Source organism: Solanum pennellii, chromosome 10 (assembly GCF_001406875.1).
Source record: "Solanum pennellii chromosome 10, SPENNV200".
Lineage (NCBI taxonomy): Eukaryota > Viridiplantae > Streptophyta > Magnoliopsida > Solanales > Solanaceae > Solanum > Solanum pennellii.
The window spans coordinates 26,207,684-26,228,092 of record NC_028646.1 but is presented as its reverse complement, the minus strand read 5'-3'; the positions used below and the strand labels follow the sequence as shown (position 1 = coordinate 26,228,092).

Here is a 20,409-nt window from a genome sequence, read left to right as displayed (position 1 = left end):
ACACACATTGGGGTCGAATCACAGGGAACAATGTATAGGACAACTAGATAGCTAAGGAATTATCACCTCCAATGCAATTTTATATATATATATATATATATATATATATATATATATTTTTGTGTGTGTGTGTATGTGTGTGGCAGTGTGTGTGTCTGTGTGTGTGTGTGTATGTGTGTGTGTGTGTGCGTGTAATAAAAGTAGAATACTATGTAATCTTCCTATACGAAGGGTCTATGTATACTTGATATGAATATATATTATGTGTATGTAGAGGTATATGTAAACCTCAAAGTAGAAGTAATGAAATGTTCTAAATTTTTCCGCATTTTGACCTATGAATGAAATGATGTAAGCTAAGAGGCTAGTCTTAGTCCTCAAAGAGGAAGACGATGCCGGTTATGTCTAGGGGGTGCTCCCCGGATGTGACAAATAAGTAGGCTATTAATCTTCCAAAGAATTTTAGATTGAAGTGGTGAATACTACATGTTCTGTGACCAAAATGACGATATTGAGAAGTTTGATCTCAATACTGATGAAATAGTTGTGGTACACTCTTCCTCTAGAAAAGCTTATTAGGGATATAAAAAAAGGCATGTGTTTGTTGATGAATCTGGAAGAGGTTAGAAGTTGCACAAGAAAGAAGCGTATGAGATGAAAGGGTTGCTTTAAAATCAGAGAGATTGTCTAAATAGTAAGATTGTCGAAGAACATTCTCTTCATGAATCCAACAATCTCAAGGAAGTTGATGCAGAAGATGAACTAGATGAGGGACTCGATCCTCTAAACAGTACTGATCAAAGATGATACAGTTCAAACTGATAATGCAAATTCTGAAGGTATACACACATGGCAAAAGGTCTGAAGGAAAGGGGAGGTTAGGACAGATCTAGGCAATCACATTCAAACTACAAAGAGAGACCTGGTTCTTCTCGAAGGTTAGCACTCTTATCATTGCAGTTTGAATTATGCATAAGAACATTGAAATTGCCACATGTATGTCAGTCAAGTATCTAATCGTTATCCCATCTTTTGAATACCAAAACGACACTTTCTTTCACATAATATACCTTTTGTTTTTCTTATATATTTAATATTTCCTTCCCTTTCCTAAAAAAATCAATTTACCTTCCAAATATCACGGTGTTTCGAAATTATCTTCTCTCTTCTCTCAAAACACACTTCAAATTGTTAACCTCTTCATTCTTATTGCAGAATTTTTTGATGAAAAATATTTAAAGTTGTGAAGAGGGACCGGTTCTCCAAGAAAAATTTAAAGAAGTTGAAAAGATGACGTTCAAACAGGGATTAGTTCATATTTTGAGAACTCAAAGTAATTTGCAATGGAAGGTGTAAAAAAAGGAAGAAAAAATAGAAATGAAATTTTCCTTTTGGTTTCTCAAATAGTGATTTATTTATCTTAGAGGCCTTGAATGAGTTTGTGTTACCAATTTTTCTGTTATGAGAAACTCAGGCTAGTGTTGGAAGCTATGACAGTTGCTCTTGTTAACTGGAATACTGAAATGGGTTATCTAAAAGTACAGCTTCTGATACAACACTATCAGAGGGACCAGGTGCAAAAAAAAAAGAGAATTGTTAGTCCCAATGTTTCAACATGAAGGTTGGGCAACAAAGAACATGAACTTCAAGAGAGAATTCTGAAAATACCATGCTAAGGATATACTCTACTAAATTTATTGTTTCAATCCCTTGCCTCTAAGTCATCCCTTCTCTTCATACCTCTCTATGATAGTCCTCATTCCTCTTCTTGGGCATTCTTCTGGTTTTCATTTGTATTCATATGTGCAATGTTTTGATGGCTGATGTTTTATTTATGGATGAAAGATGTCTTGTTTTAAAAGAATTGTCTCATTACTTTATGCCTTTTAACTTATGTTCACTGTTGCCCAAGTGGTCATGAATTTCCTTGAACTGCATTTCTGTCAACTTGATTTACTGCTTTAACCTTTTTTTATGATGTCAAAAGGGGAAAAGTTGTTAAGGTCAAGTAATGTATGCGATCAATAGTATTATAACTACTTGATGAAGTAAGAGAGATCAATGGTATAACTGCTGAAGAGATATGGTCATGCTGATAGGGGGAACAAATGTTAGCTTCCTGAAGAGGACCTGGTGCTGTTTATAGGGGGAAGAAGATGTTTGTCATCATCAAAAAGGGGGAACATGTTATTTTGATGTTTTGATGAATTGACAAACTTCGGGGATGATGAAACTCCAGTTATCCCCAGAGTTCTTGTTGATAGAGGGAAATGGTGAATAAGTTTGTTATCATCAAAAATGGGAAAATGTTATTTTGATATTTTGATGATTTGACAAACTTCGGCGATAACTTAAATTTAGTTACCTTAAGAATTCTTGTTGATAGGGTAACTGGTGAATAAGTATGTTATCATCAAAAGGGGGGAACATGTTAGTTCGAAGCTGATTTGAAATGTTAGTTCGAACTTGATATGAAGTTTTGATGATTTAACAACTTATCGATCTAATAAGGAACCAGATCCTTGTTATTGGAACTGCTGACAGTGAAATGAATAAACAAAATCAGTGTGAGGAATATTTGTGTGTAATTATCAAAAAAGGGGGAAATGTTATATCCAAGGTGTTTTGATGATCCTCACAAATGTAGGGACCTGGTCCCTGGCAGAGTGTTCTCGCCCAGATTCAAATGAGGTACATGTAGGTAAAAAGTGCAATGTCCTACACCAATAGCAAGAGCGTATGAGATTGTTTGTTTCACTGTCTCGCAAACAAAGGGACTTGTTCCAATGTTAAGTCCTCTCGTCCAAATCCTTTATTGGGAACAGTTATAAAGCTTTCATGTCAGAGGTTGGTGAGGTGTCAGCGTACTGCACCAATTAGAATGGGTAGAGTTTTTTGTCCAACGGTAAATAACTCTGTATGGTTTACTTAGTAAACATGACAAACAACAATTAAATTCATTCATCCAAATACGGAAGTCGGTCAACAAGCCTTTCCAAGAACACACAAAGAAGTTTGAAAGGGACCTGGTCCCTGCAAGACTGCGATATAAAAAGGAAACAAGACAGCTGTCAGAAAAGTTGTCAGCTCTAATGCAATAGGTGCTCAGTTTTTCCAACAACAGGTCTTCACCCAATGGGATGGCCTCAACAAATTTGTGGTGAATTATATTATCTCTTTCCAACAAACACAAATTCAAGATTTGGAATACTAAAACTGAAAGATTAAAAGAGAAGGCCATATTCAAGGAAGAACTCAAGCACAAGAATACATACAGCAAGGACCTAATCAAGACAAGAAGTTTTTTCCGTATCTGTTGTTGTTCTTGAATGTTTGTATTGAGCTTAACTTGTAGGATTCGCTTCATTGTTTGTTTGAAACGTTTCAAACCTGGTTTAAGTCTTGTAAGAACAAAGTAAAGGAGTAAATATGTGTCTTACCGTAAAAGTCTATATTAATCATTTGGATTAGTATAGTGGGTTATGTGGTATCCGCTTAGTTGAAGTCTAAGTTATATAGTGGTGATAGATCATCTAAGTAATAGGTTGTGCTACTTAGTGTTGAGATTAGCACTCTAATCTCATGTTGTAACCGTCTTTTACTCTTTCTTGTTGAATATTAGTGAAAGCGGTTCGAAAAATCCTGTTGACAAAAGGTCGTGATTTTCTTCCCTTGAGCAAGAAGGTTTCCACGTAATGTTTCTTATCAATCTTACGTTTTTCCATTTGTTCTTTACTGTCTGACTATACTCTATTGAGAACCTGGTCCCATAAATATAGGTGGACTCATACATTAAAACAAACTCTTTAGAAGAATCGCATCATAAAGACAAAAATTCTAGATACGTGGGGTCAAAATTAGGTGTAATTTATTTTAAATACACTATATTAAGGTGGATTCATAATAAAACCAACATCATATAAATCGAGGAATACACAAATATCGCTCATCTCCTTCCTATATCGCATGCCACTCCCATGTCTCGCTCGGGTATCTAGAATCCCTAATGCATGTAACAAGTGTCAGATACATGCATTTTGGGAGTCCAGATACATAGGGTCAAAATTAGGTTTATTTTTTTATAAACACACTATATTTAGGTGGATGCATATAAATTTAGGATACAATCTCGCCCGCCTCCCTCCTATCTTGTCCGCCACATTTTGTCTCACTTACGTATCTAGAATCCCTAATGCATGTAACTAGTGTTAGATACATGTATCTAGGGTGATTTACATGTATATGGGATATTGGAACAATCTCGTTCGCCTCTCTCCCATTCTCTCTTGCCTCTGTCCCTTTTCTAAGCTCCTCCAAGCTGAGGAACAGAGGAGGGGAGAGATTTCAACACCAAGGGGGTCAAACCCACGGATTCAGACCAAAGTTTGTCAACATTCATCCCCACGGATCTAGAATCTCATGTTCATACTTCTTCAGCAATTAATGCATCTCGGTGACTAGTCCTATGTAAGTAGTTAGACATATCTTTAAATTCGCATTACCTTGTAAGTTGTCGGGAGATTGTATGTATAGGTATTTAGGTGTGGAATCTAGGAAAATGAGCTCGTGTTTATGGTTATTTAAGATAGTAATGAACTTGATTAGCTAATGTTTGACTTACGATCGGTCAATGTTATCCTAGGGTGGTGAATTGTGGGTAATCAAATCATGACCCAGAGAACTTTATGGGAAGAATTTTGGAAGTAGGTGATGGTTGTTTTCCATTTATAATAGATTTGTTTGTTAACTGCATTATTGGTATTACCTGTATAATGTATAGTTAGGTAAATGGATGAAGTACAAAATGAATGTCAACTTGTTGTTATTTTTATGTAATAAATTTGTTTACTTTTGTTGGCTCGGGTACCATACATTATATATACTAACGGAGTAACAGTATGCTTAGTACATGACTAGTACAAAATATTTTCAGGTTGGCTCGGATACCATGCTCGGTACATATTTGGGTGGCTCGAGTACCACGCTTGGTATAGAACATCTATATAGTTTGCTCAGGTACCATGTCGGTATAGGTTTACTAATGGTTAGCAAAGTTGCTATGTCTGATACATGTTATTCCTTTTGTATCTTCGTCCCATTTGTGATATGATTTATTTATTGTATTATATTTATCACATGTTTGCTCTAAGTGTCTATGGAGCTATATATAATGTGCCTTCAAAGAGTTTCCCTTATATGCATCAATTTTTAAGTGTATATGCATTCAAAAACTGAAGAGGGGGGGAATTTGCACTTTCCATACGGGGTTTTTTAAATAGGGAAAATTTAACAACTCACTCTATTAGTTAAAAGTGTTCCCCTCTGAAAAATATCAAAATTGAGCTCGATGTACTTGAAAATGCTTAAAATTTTGGAATTAAACTCGGTGTTTTCAATATCAAAATATTAGAATTTCCAATTTCTTTTGTTCCCTTTCTTGTTGAAGTACATGCAAATGCCTATTCGAAAAATTAATAAATTGAAAAAATAGTCACATAAAGAACAAAGAGGAAGATACACTACATTTCAATAACAAAGAGTACAGAAGAAATTGAAAAACATGTTGGAAAAATGATCGTTGTATCTCAAAAATACTTGTTAATATTATTATAGAAGGTCTATTTCTTCTTTCCTTATTACTCCTTCCATTCCATATTAAGTTAATTTTTTACGCATTTTTCATTTTTTCAATTAACTTGATTGTTTAGTTTTGAAGACTATTTTAGAGTGTTCTTCCAATTTACCCTTCTTTAGTTAGTATTGGAATTAGTGATTAATTAATATTTAGTTTTTTAAATCATAAATTTGACAATAATTAATAACGATAAAATGGAAAACTACGTTCAATTTATGTCTTAATTACTTCTTTTAAAGGGTGTCAAAAATTAACTTAATATGGAGTGGAGGAAGTAATGAGTATGTTATTTAACATATTTCTACCATAAATATTTGAGAGAATTACCATTGAATGATTTTGACTTGGTCTCATTGCAATAAATTAGTTGTTACCGTTCTCAAATTGTCAACTATATCATACCATGCGTTATCCTAATTAATTATCCAATTAATCAATAGTCAATTACTTAATATGACCGTTGGTGTAACATTTGTAACTCAAAATAACTAAGAATAAGTTAAGAAATTTAAAATAATCACTTTTGGAAAGAAAGGGGAAAATGAAGGGAAAAAGTCTAAGTTTAAGAAGTGAGTTTTGGTCATTTTCAAACTGTCATAACTTCTAACCCAAACAGAGTTAGAGGTAGTTCTTGATATTTTTGGAAATCCCTTGGAGATATTTTTCCAATGCCTCCGATTTTGCGCATTTTCAATATCGTACGAGGGAGATATGTCTATCAGAAGTTGGGTTGTCGAAGTGTGGAAAGTTCACTTCGGATTTAAGTAAGGGAAAACTAGTCTTTTCACCCAATTATTTCCTAATTCATTTTAAGGGTTTAATTGGGGTTAAAAAAAAAGTCTTCAATCAGTTTTGGAAAACCACATTCACGCTTAAGGCTTGGGAGAAAAGAGAAGAGAAGGAGGAGATGGGAGAAAGATCAAGGTTTCGCCAAGAACACCAACAACTTCAAGTGGTTTATTCCACCCACACACCAATTTGTCTCAAATCAGTAATTTATGAGTTGTCTACATGTTAAAAGTTGAAGTTCTTGAAGAAAAATGTCGAATTCTCGTTGATTGAACTGTGGGTGCCTATTGTTGGTTGATCCTTGTTTCTCTGGGTTGTGTCTCAAGTGTTTGGTGTAAGAACTAGGGAGATTTGAAGGGTTTGGGGATGAAAAACGAGTTAAAAAATCCATCAACCGCACCTGGGAAAGGCCAGGAGTGTCGCGCCTACAGTGCGCCAGAAATTGGCCTCTGACACTAAGATTTGGCGTGGCGTGCCACCAGTGCGCCAGAGCCAAGCCTTATTCAAATATAGTTGACACAGCGCGCCCAGAACGCATCCGTATCGACGTTTTATGCCCAATTTTTGTAGTTAGACCTTTTAAATCATTCTAAGGTATATCAACACCGTCCATTGATACTAATCACTTCAAATGATTTCTAAACACCTAGAAATCACTAAAGAGCGTAAATCTTAACCTTGAATCCATAATCCAATTTAAGAAAAGTAAGATCAAAGTTTAAGAGTTAAGAGTCAAGTGTAAAAATAAAAAGTAAGTAAAAGTAAAGTTCTTTAAGGTTTTCAAGAGTCTTTATCATACATTTTAACTTAGTTTTGAGGCTCAAGTTTCAAGGTAAGTGTTGACACCCAATTTTACCGACCTTTAACCAATTTAGGAGTACTATTCGATTAAATACGTATTTTAAAATTTATCTAAAGTTAGAATATTTAGTCGATTTTGCTTGAAAATTATATATTTAGTATGTTTTACTTTATAAAATTATCGTAAATATTATTAAAATATTTTAAAATTTAAATGAATGTTGGATTTCTTTGGAGTTCTTACATTCACGATTTGGGGATGAGGAAGGTCATCAAAACTTTCACAGAGAATTTGCTTGCTCTTCTGCAAAATGGGAAAGATATCGTCTTAATGCATTCGTTGTCGCCCTATTAGGCTCATTGGTTTTTCCAAGAGAAAGAGGAAAGATCCACACTGGCTTGTGTTACGTGGTTCGTATGTTGGCTCGAGGTGGGAAGACCTTAGTCCCCATGATACTTGCGGAAATTCTAAGAGCCTTGACTGCATGCACCAAAGGCAAAAGATACTTTGAGGGGTGCAACTTTCTGCTGCAACTTTGGGCCGTCGAATATTTCTACTAAAGAGCTAATAAAGTAGACATTGTTAGAGGAACTATGGGGAACAAAATTATCAACCATCGCCTAAGGATGAAATATTTTATCTCCCCTGTGGGAACGGAGGACAGGTTCACATATCTAAGGGAACGTTCAGCCGTTGAAATCCAATGGAGGTATTATTGGTTGAAGCCACGGCGTGCCATCATAAGAGGAAATGAACTTTACTTTATCGAGCTTATCGGTCTGAATGGTGTGCAACTACAAACACCACTTCTAGTACTTCGACAATTCGGACAGATCCAAATGATACCTCTGCGATCCCACATGAGACACTATAGATATGACTTTGGGTCAGAATTACCGCAAGTGAACACTATACTGCGAAGATGGGAGAATGTGATAACTATCGATATTCAAGATCACCGACCATTCTGCACACCTGAATATTACGTATGGATTTTAGAAGACGCAGAGCATAGAGATTTGAGCGAAGGAGGTCTTCCTGGTTTTGGAAATGAAAAGGAGAGAAGATGGGCTCGCAACCTTCTCAACACCGATTATGACATTACCCCATAAATGAGGAAGAAGATTGTGCCTAACATTGGAGAGAAACATAATTGAAGTCTTTTTTTTCTTTATTCCCCATGTGTTATCCCTAGCCCTTTAGTTATCTCTAGATTGATGTAATAAATATAATTTATTTCAAGACAATAATTGAAAGTCGTTTTATTGTCTAACTCTAAACTCCAAATTGGAAAATAAGGCGTGAATTAATAATTATGCATCAGTTACCTGTCGCTTAGTCCTACTCTAGCTCAACGAGGTCCCGTGCATTTAGGGCGTTTATCTCAAAAAACATGTTTCTATTATGATATTATCCTAACCCTCTAACTCTTTTCTGTTAATTCTATTGTTTTACCATTTCCCAAGGTTGATTTGTCCTTCATCCTGGCACAAACACGATCAAAAGGGACCCCCCTTCTCCTTCTTCTCAAAGAGCAAGCTCCAAAGATAAAGGTAAAACGGTTGACGACAACAACACTAATGAAAGGGTAGAAGCTTCTGAGGGAGAACAACTTCAAAATGACCTTGTCCTAAGACTTGAGCACAAGATTCTAGAATTGGAACAAGAGGTAGCCCACATGCGCGATTTGGCCAAGCTGTTTATCTCTCTTGGAACCCAATTTGGAGAAAACATAGACAATCTACCTCACACTAACCAAACAACCATGACAAATAATCCTCCAACCAATATAACCCGACCTGAACCCACTCGTCCAAATACCCCACCACCCCACGCCCAAACTACCCAAGTTCCATTCCACCACTATTACCAACAAACCAAGACAACCTTCCCAGAAACAACCCCAAATGCAAATCTTCCATATATTCTTGGAAACAACAACCTCAATCCAATATAAGTGGAAACCGCCCCTCTGACCCATGACCTCCATTAATTAGAGTCCCACCAAAAGGACATTCTAATAAAAAACCTGACTGAGAGATTAGACAGCTTGACAAACAGGGTACAGCATGTTGAAAGAAACAAGAAGTTAGGAGGATTGAGCTACGAGGATCTGTGCATGCACCCTGATGTAGAACTGCCCGAAGGATACAAGCTTCCAAAATTTGAGATGTTCAATGGAATTAGGGATCCAAAAGCCCACCTACGAATGTACTGTGACAAACTTGTAGGGGTGGGAAGAAACGGGAGGATACTCATGAAGTTGTTTATGAGGAGTCTTATTGGGGAGGCCCTAGGATGGTATATTGATCAAGACTCGCGGAAATGGGTAGACTGGGTAGATTTGGTACGGATTTCATGAACAGGTTTGGTTTTAATATAGAAAATACACCTGATTGGTTTTACATTCAAAATTTGAAGAAGAAACCGAGTGAATCCTTCAGAGAATATGTCATAAGATGGAGGTCTGAAGCGGCTAGGGCCAGACCTCCTATGGAGGAATCACAGATGAAAGACTACTTCATTCGTGCCCAAGAACCACAATATTATGACCGAATGATGCTGGTGGCTGAAAAGAGTTTCGCTGAAATCATCAAATTAGGCGAAAGAATTGAGGAAGGCATAAAGAATGGGACTATCATCAACTTGGAGGCTTTACAAGCAACCAACAAAGCTCTGCAATCTGGTGGAATGACAGAAAATCGAAAGAAAACAGGTTCTGTAATGATGGCTCATGGAACCAAGACCCCTTTGAGTCACAAGACAACAAACCCACCACCATCCCCATACCCTCAGAATCCCTCAGCTCCACCCCCTATATCTCCCCAACCCATGCCAATATATTACCAAAACAACCCCCTCAATATTTGCATGCCTCATATCCTGTCTATAATGTTCAACCAACACACTTCCAAACTCCACCACCCACTCAGACACAAAATTATCAAAACAGACCTCCCTACGAAAGAAGACCTACAAAAAATTATACCCCTTTCGCTGAACCAATAACACAACTTTATGAAAGACTGAAACAGGCTGGGTACATCTCCCCAATTCCTGCATTACCTGTGGATGTTCGTGAAAAATGGTACGACCCTAACAAGGTATGCGCCTACCATTCTGGGATGAAGGGTCACACTACCGAAGTTTGGAGAGCCCTCAAGGATAAAGTTCAAATGTTGATTGATACAAAAACCATCCAACTCAAGGATCCTACACCGAATGTTGCAAATAATCCTCTTCATAACCATCAGGTCAACATGGTGGAAGTTGGTGATGTCTAGGATTGGGAAGAATCTATCTAGACCCTCGAAACAGAAGAGTCCATGTCTACCACCGCCCAAGCACCGATAATAGTGGAAGGACTCGCCCCATTTGAAGTAGAAGTTGTCGCACCCAGACCACCGTTCCCTGTCTATCGGACATCTTTCCCAATACAATGTGATACACATGTTGTAACTTGGGATTACAACAAAAGAGAAACGAAAGTGGAAGAGATAGATGTTGCAACAGGGGTCACCAGATCTGGAAGAATTTACACTTCTGAAAATTTGGTTCAGGGAAGCTCTAGCAAATCCAAAGCACCAGTCGTAGAGCTTGAAGATAAGGGTATTTGGAAAAAGGTTCAAGCTAAAGAATACTTTGTCATGAGCAGCTATGTAAAACCCCATCCCAAATATCAATTCTGGCGTTACTGCAATCTTCTGAAACTCATCGGAATGCCCTTCTGAAGATCCTTGGCGAAGCTTATGTCCCATCTAACATCACTCATGGAGTGGTATCCCAAATTGTAGGGCAGGTCTTTGAGGCTTACAAAATATCTTTTCACAAAGATGAACTGCCACTCGAAGGAACAACCCACAATAAAGCTCTGTACATTTCGGTTCAGTATTAGGATAAGGTGATAAACAAAGCATTACTTGATGCAGGCTCAGGTTTAAACATTTACCCTCTGAGCACACTGACGAGGCTGGGCGTGGATAGTGCAAAAATTCAGACATGGAAGATGAATGTGAGGGCATTTGACGGCTCTCAGAGAGGCACTATTGGGGAGATAACCTTGGACATGCTCATTGGTCCTTTCACTTTCCCAATAGCTTTCCAAATCTTGGACATCCCTTCATCATATAACTTATTTTTGGGTCGTCCATGGATTCATATGGCTGGAGCGGTCCCATCCACTCTTCACCAATGCTTGAAGTTTGAATGGGATTACGAAGAGGTTGTAGTCCATGGAGAAAAAGGGCATCCTGTATACACGATTGAAGGAAGAAAGCATATGGATGGTGAAATGTTCCATACAGTGGAGCTTGTTGGTAATATTGAGTTGCAGCCTTCGTTTAGACAAAAAATAATAGATATGATGGCCTGGTTTGGTTTCGAGCTTGGGAAAGGTTTGGGGTCTGAATTGCAAGGGATAGTCGAACCTATACAACCTGTTCGACATTCCACCACTTTTGGCTTAGGATATAAGTACACTAACGAAGAATGGCTCGACTGGCAACCACCTAAAAATGGGTACTACTATCCTTTGAAGAAACCTGTACCTTCATTGCATCAATCATTTCGATCAGCAGGTTTCATGAAATGCTTTATTGATGAGATCTCAGACGACTTGAAGGGGTTGTCACTGACCAAAGAAGAGGGGAAAGTTTGCAACGTCGTGATCAACAAGGAGGAGAAAGGGAGTCCTAGCGGAAGAAGGGAGGCAAAGATCAGCGTCAGCAACTGGACCTCGACTCCATCCAGACCTCGTCGAGCATTTGGGTAGCCTTGGAAGATGTTTTCTATCAAGTTTTAATTTAAATAAAAAGAGTTTTCAATAAAAATTTTAATTCCCATCCCCTGTATTGTTTTCAAATGAGAACTTATGAAACTTTCAAATTTATATCATTGAAGTTCTTTTCCCCATTCATATATTTTTTACCTTATATTTAATTGTTCGCTATTTTTTTTTCTCACCAGCAAAATCCACTATAAAACTATTGAATCTGAGACTATGGCATACAATGAGACTGCTCAACTTAACATTAATGACTTAGAAGAAGTCAAAGACAATGAGGTTCCCGAGGAGTTAATCAAAAGGGTTGAGGAATTCGAGGGAAAACCCAATCCAAACTTGGTAGATACAGAAGTGGTGAATTTAGGAAATGCAGAGTGATACAAGAAACCCGAGTAAGCATCCATATGACAAAAGAACACAAGAAAAAGTATATCGAGTTTCTCATAGAGAATAAGGATTTTTTCGCATGGTATGCAGACATGACAGGTCTAAGTACTTCAATCGTAGCCCATCGACTGAGAAAATACAAGCCCGAGTTGAGTCTGAAAATCAAAGAAGAAGTACCAAAGCAATTAGATGTTGGGATCCTCCAAGTGACAGAATACCCAACTTGGCTTGCAAATGTCGTTCCAGTGCCCAAGAAAGATGGCAAGGTCAGAGTTTGTGTGGATTACCGGGATCTCAATAAAGCTAGCCCTAAAGATAACTTTCCATTACCAAACATACACATACTGATTGATAATTCTGTTAGTCATGAAACTCAATCATTTGTGGATTGCTTCGCCGGCTATAATCAAATTGAGATGCACAAAGACGACGCTGAGAAAATTGCCTTCATCACGCCGTGGGGCGTCAATAACTACAAGGTGATGCATTTTGGATTAAAGAACGCTGGGGCTACGTACATGAGAGTAATGACTACTTTGTTTCATGACATGATCCATATGGAAATTGAAGTTTATGTGGATGACGTCATCTTCAAATCAAAGGAAAGTTGAAATCATCTTGAGAACTTACGAAAATTCTTTGTCAGGCTATGCAAGTACAATCTGAAACCGAATCCGGCAAAATGTGTCTTTGGCGTGCCTGCTGGAAAGCTTTTAGGTTTCATTGTCAGTCGCCGAGGTATAGAATTGGACCCATCAATGATCAAAGCTATTCGTGACCTTCCCCCGCCAAGGAGCAAGAAGGAGGTAATGAGTTTCTTAGGGCGACTTAACTACATTAGTCATTTCATAGCTCAGTCTACCGTCATCTGTGAGCCTATCTTCAAGCTATTAAAAAAGGATGTTGTGGTGAAATGTACAAGCGAATGTCAACAGGCATTTGACAAGATTAAAGACTATCTATCCAATCCTCCTGTGTTGGTTCCACCAGAGTCAGGTGCACCATTACTATTGTATATTTCAGTATTGGATAATGCTTTCAGCTGCATCTTGGGACAACACGATGAAACAGGAAGGAAGGAACAGGCAATATATTACATTTGCAAGAAGTTCACATCGTGCGAAGCCCGATACTATCTATTGGAGCGCACATGTTGTGCTCTAACATGGGGTTGCCCAAAAGTTACGACATTACCTCTCATCGCATACTACTTATCTGATTTCAAGGATGGATCCTTTGAAGTTTATCTTTCAAAAGCTCATGCCCACAGGTAAACTGGCAAAATGGAAAATATTGTTGAGCGAGTTCGACATAGTGTATGTCATGCAAAAAGCAGTGAAAGCACAGGCATTAGCAGACCACATGGAAGAGAATCCAGTGGACGATGATTACAGGCCATTGAAGACCTACTTCCCAGATGAAGAGGTGGCCTTTGTGGGAGAGGACATTTCTGAAGAATATGATGGATGGAGAATGTTCTTTGATGGAGCTAAAAATCTTAACGGATCCGGCATCGGGGCTATTTTGATCTCACCCACCGGGCAACATTATCTGGTATTAGCAAAACTCAAATTCCTTTGCTCAAATAATATGGCTGAATACGAAGCTTGCATACTAGATCTCTGACGGGAGATTGACTTGGATGTCCAAGAAATGCTAATAATAAGGGATTCAGACCTATTGATCCATCAGGTTCGAGGTGATTGGGCTACAAAAAATTGAAAGTTGTTACCATATTTAGAGTGCGTGCATAGGCTATGTAAGGTTTATCAAAACAGAATTCAGACATGTACCAAGGGTCCAAAATGAATTCGCAGACACCTTAGACACTCTGTCTTCCATGATTCGACAACCTGATCACAATTACATCAATCCTATTCACATTTACATACATGAACAACCAGCTTATTGTTTCCATGTTGAGGAAGAGCCTGATGGAAAGCCCTGGTACGATGACATTAGAGGATATTTGAAGAGTGNGATGACATTAGAAGATATTTGAAGANGAGGATATTTGAAGAGTGGCGAATACACAAAAGATGCAACAAATGTACAAAAGCGTACAATTCGAAGGTTAGCAACCCTATTCTTTTTAAGTGGTGAAGTCCTCTACAGGAGAATTCCCGATTTGGGGCTGCTAAGATGCGTCGAAGCAGGAGAGGCTCGCAGGCTGGTCGAAGAGATACATGCAGGCACCTGTGGCCCTCACATGAACGGTTTTACATTAGCAAAGAAGATTCTGAGATCGGGATATTATTGGCTAACTATGAAGACAGACTGCATTCGCTATGTCCAGAAATGTCGTCAATGTTAGACTCACGCAGATATGATTCAAGTACTCCCCAACGAACTCCATGTCACTAGTTCACCTTGTCCGTTCGCAGCATAAGGCATGGATCTCATTGGTCCAATCAAGCCAACAGCATCCAACGGGCACGGATTCGTTCTTGTCACAATTGACTATTTCACCAAGTGGGTTGAGGCCACCTCCCACAAATCAGTCACAAAGAAAGTTATGGATGACTTCGTCAAAAATAACATAATTTGTAGGTTCGGAATTCCTGAGTCAATCATCACCGACAATGGAACCAACCTTAACAGTGACCTAATGAGATCAATGTGTGAGAAGTTCAAGATCAGTCATCGATACTCTACAGCATACAGGCCACAGATGAACGGGGCTGTTGAGGCAGCAAACAAAAACATCAAAAGGATATTGCGCAAGATGATTGATAACCACAAACACTGGCAGGAAAAGCTACCTTTCGCGTTGTTGGGGTATCGTACCACAATCAGAACTTCCACATGGGCCACACCTTACTTCTTAGTATACTACACTGAAGTTGTGATACCCGCCGAAGTAGAGATACCTTCCCTAAGGATCATCCAAGAAGCAAAGCTGAGTGACGCTGACTGGATACAAGGTCAGGCAGAGAATTTGGCATTAACAGATGGAAGAAGAATTAACGCCACTTGTCATGGTCAGCTCTACCAGTATAGTTTGGCCAAAGCTTTCAACAAGAAGGTTAAACCCAGACATTTCTTACCTGAGCAACTAGTTTTGAAGCGGATTTTCCCAAATCACGACGAAGCAAAGGTAAATTTTCACCAAACTGGCAAGGTCCGTACATAGTCTCTCGAGTACTGACAGGCAGAGCCCTCATACTTGCAGAAATGGATGGAGAAGTTTGGCCAAAACCTATCAATTCAGATTTTGTGAAAAAAATATTACATCTAGATATTGGTTCATGCTCTTTTGTAATTTGGAACTACGTCATACCTGATTCCAATTTAAGAAGGGATACGTAGGCGCTCCTATGGGGTTCGGTCTTATTATAAATAAAACTCTCATTTTCCCCTTCTATTGATAACTGGGGTAGAATTTTTGAGAGGATCTCAAAAATTCCATCAATATTTCTCCTTGCACATCTTCATACTGGGGCAGAAATTTTGAGTAAAATCAAAAATTTTGCCAAAATTTTCTTCTCAACAAGCAATCTGCTTACAACGAAGATCAAATGATAGCTCTACTTTTGAGTCAGACGTTGTAAAGTCTCAACCTATGCCATGGTCAAAGATTTGACATTAGATTTTACTAAATGATAATTTCAAAATTATTCAAAGTTTCCTCTCCCTTTTTATGAAAAACAGATGCTCGAAGAGGTGTGGATGGCGAGCCAAAGGAGCACGCTGCACCAAATCATGGATACAGATCAACCTCCCCCTTTTAAAACTAACTATTTTTCTTTGAATGTAGAAAATACAAGTACATATACAAAGGCAATTTCAACAATCGACATACCACTTTTGAGCCCGACAAATGACACTCGACCCTTCCAACAAGGCGGATGTCCAAGCTACTACATACCCTCCTTATTAAATTATGAAGTTGCACTATGTCTGAGATCTAGGCTTGCATGACTACATTATGCTCGAGATCGCATTATGCTCGAAGAATCGCATCATCCCATGTGCCCGAGATTGACTTATGCTCGAAGAATTGCATCATTGCATGTGCTCGATATTGCATGTGCCCGAAGAATTGCATTGCATATGCTCGATACTGCATGTGCCCGAAGAAATACATCATTGCATGTGCCCGATATTGCATGCGCCCGAAGAAACGCATCATTGCATGTGCCCGATAATGCATGTGCCCAAAGAAATGCATCATTGCATTGTGCCCGAGACTGCGTTGTGCCCGAAGTTTGCATAAGCGCAAGATTGCATCGTGCTCAAAGTTTGCATGTGCCCGAATCAAATCAAGTCACAAGTATCAACAGATGCCAAAAGCAAATACGCTCTCTTTACTCATTACTTATATCCCAAAGGTGTCATCCTCCAAAGGCATCATCTTTCATGGCATGCGGACTTCATGTCATGGCCTGAGGACTTATTTTATGCATATTATGTTCCTAAGGCGTCATAGTCTAAAGGAATCATCTTTCATGGCCTGCGGACATCATTTCATGGCCTAAGGGTTTAATTTATGTCCATCATGATCCGAAGGTGTCATAGTCTAAAGTCGTCATTTTCATGGCCTGCAGACAACATTTTCATGACCTGAGGATACATTTTGCATATCATGGCCGTAGACATCATAGCCTAAGACGTCATTTTTCATGGTCTTAAGGCAAACATTCATGGTCAACATGGGAATAGCATCATATTTACATTACCGCTTATTTTGATACATCTACTCTAAACACTCTTCTTAAGTCATATTATAAGTTACAGCTATGCATATTACAGACAAAGCCGCCTTTTGAACGACTATTCTTATGCTTACAAACAAAGACTGACTAATTTTTCTTGGCTACTCGCATTATCGTTTCGCTACTCAACTACCGTTCAGGCTACCATAAAGATATTGTTAGACTCAACTCGCTACTGTGGCCTACCTTTTCTTCAGTTAGGCTCGTCTGCCTTACAATAGGACTGTTAGGCTCGTCCTCCTTACAATGCGACTTCTAGGCTCGTCCACCTTACAATGCGACATTTAGGCCCGTCCGCCTTACAATGCGACATCTAGGCTCGTCCGCCTTACAATACGACATTTAGGCTCGTCCACCTTACAATGCGACATTTAGGCCCGTCCGCCTTAAAATGACATTTAGGCGTATCCATCCTATAGGATATTTAGGCTCGTCCGCCTCAAAATGACATTTAGGCTCGTCCGCCTTACAACAGGAAATTTAGGCTCGTCCGCCTTAAAAGGACATTTAGGCTTGTCCGCTCATAAGACATTTTTGTTCGTCCGCTTTATAAGATATTTAGGCCGTCCGCCTTAAAATGACACTCAGGCTCGTCCGCCTTAAAATGACGTTTAGACTCTCCTTACAGCCAGACATTCCCATCTTTTTTATTATTGCTATATTATCACATCTGTTGGAGTTTGACGTTATTCTTCACAGATGGGTCAAAGACTATCAAGGCTTGCACTACGTCTCAAAACAGATAGCTTCTTATCACCTCTTGTCATTTATTTAGAACTCATATTTTATCATTGTTGGTAACACTTTATCTATTTATATGCTAACTTTTTGTCTAGAATTTGCAGATATGATCGATCACCCTTGATTACAATTATCATGCTATCATATATCACAAAGAAGACCCTATCAATTCTTCGCTTTTCATACTCCGAACCTTGCTCTAAGGCTGATAACCTCATTCTATCATGCTCTTCTCGCTTCTCTGTCTTGCTCTTTTAGCCACTCTATCTCTCTTTTCTCGCTGCGCTAATCTTATCCATTCAAGCCGATATCGTGCCTTTCAAATACCTTAGCGCTCTTTCAATTTTTGGGAGTTTAATTTGCTCTTGAATCTAGAACTACACACGACCTGATTCTCCTATAACCTGAGATATGTAGGCGACTTAAAACCAAAGTCTCGGTCGTACCCTTTTTTTCAAATCTACTTCGCTTCAATTGATCCCACTGACATCTGTCGTCGGTCGGACAAAATCGGCTACTAAGTCAATGTTGGTTGCTTAACAGTTCATCCTTCATTCTCAATCAACCAAGGGGCAGCTGTTGACACCCAATTTTGACCAACCTTTAACCATTTTAGGAATACTATTCGATTAAGTACGTATTTTAAAATTTATTTAAAGTTAGAATATTTAGTAGATTTTGCTTGAAAATTATACATTTAGTATGTTTTACTTCATAAAATTATCGTAAATATTCTTAAAATATTTTAAAATTTAAATGATTTTCAATTATATAAAAACATTTTAATATATGTAGTATTTTATTTAAATAGTAATTCCTACACTTTACTTAAAATTATTTAAATTCTAGCCTATTCTATTCTAATTTCTTCCAATTCTAGCAAATCCAATTCAAATTTTACGGAAAAAGGCCTAAAATACCCTTGAAGTATTGAAAATGGTACAAAATTACCCTTCATCCACCGATTGGCTCCAAAATGCCCTTTTCATCTACCTATTGGCTCCAAAATACCTTTCTCATCCACCTTTAGGTTTAAAATTGACCACTTCTTTAATTGTTGAAAAATTAAACTCTTTAAATAATTATTTAAAATACTTGGCGTTCAATTATTGGTTATAATTTAATATATTAATATAATTTATGAACCAAACACACTAACCACTCAATACTAACTAAATTCCACCCAATTAATAATCTAATTATAATATCAATATCATTAGAAACACTACTAAAACACGATGAAATTATAGATTCCTGAAAATGACATCCAAAATTATTCGAGTCCGAATAGAAGCCCTAATTAAATTTAGGTTGAGCCGCTTATTTATGAGGACACTTTCAATAGGATTCTCTTTCAAGATTGAATTAGAAATTTATGATTAAAGGTAAAGAAGTAATACATCCCGAATTAATTCATGAAAATTTTAAAATATAATTTTATAAATATTTATGATTTGTTTTAAAACCTTTAATACAGTTGTTGAAAAAAAGTTATCTGTGAAGTAACATCACATAATTGAGACATAAGAATAATTAAGATTAACATAGTCAGACTTTTAAGTTTATCGGTAATTTTTATTTAGACACTTGAATGTATGATAATTTAATTCCATAGATGTTTTAACCTCAAATTTTTAAAAACACTCAATTGGCCGTAGTTTTTTCGTTGTTGCATTAATAATGTGATGGTTTATTAATTTGGAGGGTTTTAATTAGTAATGGGTGGGTAGTGGATTGATTTATAAATTATACTAATAAGTTAAATTATAACAAATAGTTGAAATCCACGTATTTAAAAAAATATTTAAATAGTTTAAATATAAAACCGTCAAATAAGTGGTCAATTTTGAACCAAAAGGTGGATGACAAGGGTATTTTGGACCAAATAGGTGGGTGGGAAGGGTATTTTGGAGCCAATAGGTGGATGGAGGGTAATTTTGTACCATTTCCAATACTTTGAGGGTATTTTAGGCCTTTTTCCGCAAATTTTATTACAATCATAGCCACTCTTTCATTTCAATTCTAGCCAATTTAATTGCAATTTTAGCCATTCCATATCTTGTTTCATCTAATATTAAAACTTTATCTCATCTATCCATCTTAAAAATAAATCCTAGATCTAATCCTAGCCCTTCATTTCAAATTAGATCAACGGTTGAGATCAAATCCTTCTATTAATCTATCAAATAACTAAACCTAAAATCTATTCCCTTTTTACTCCCTCTTTTCTCCAAAAAGAGAGCCGCCGACCCTCCCTCTCTCTGTGTGCTCCGGCGAAGACGCCACCATCAGAGGCGGCGACGCTCCGCTCCCCTCTGCCCTTCTCTCTCCGTGTTGCTCTCCCTTCTCTCCCTACATTTTTTCACCGACCCCCTTTGTCTCTGTCTCCTCTCCTCACCTTCTCTTTCTCTCCTCGCTTCCTCCCCCTTCCCGTCCTTCTCCCATTCTCTCTCCCCGGTGACCCATCTTCCTCTTCTCCACTCCAACGAGCTGCCACACAGCTCCGAACGGCAGCATCAGCAACGGACATCAGCCGCCCCCTCTCCTCTCTTCCTCT

The 20,409-nt window shown here is 38.0% G+C and overlaps 1 protein-coding gene across 1 annotated transcript; it reads left to right on the top strand.

Moving 5' to 3' along the window:
- The first annotated feature begins 14,788 nt into the window (after positions 1-14,788).
- On the top strand, positions 14,789-15,529 carry LOC107001165 (uncharacterized protein K02A2.6-like). The gene has a single exon (XM_015199316.1). The coding sequence runs from the start codon at positions 14,789-14,791 to the stop codon at positions 15,527-15,529; it is 741 nt and encodes a 246-aa protein (XP_015054802.1).
- Positions 15,530-20,409: the final 4,880 nt, after the last annotated feature.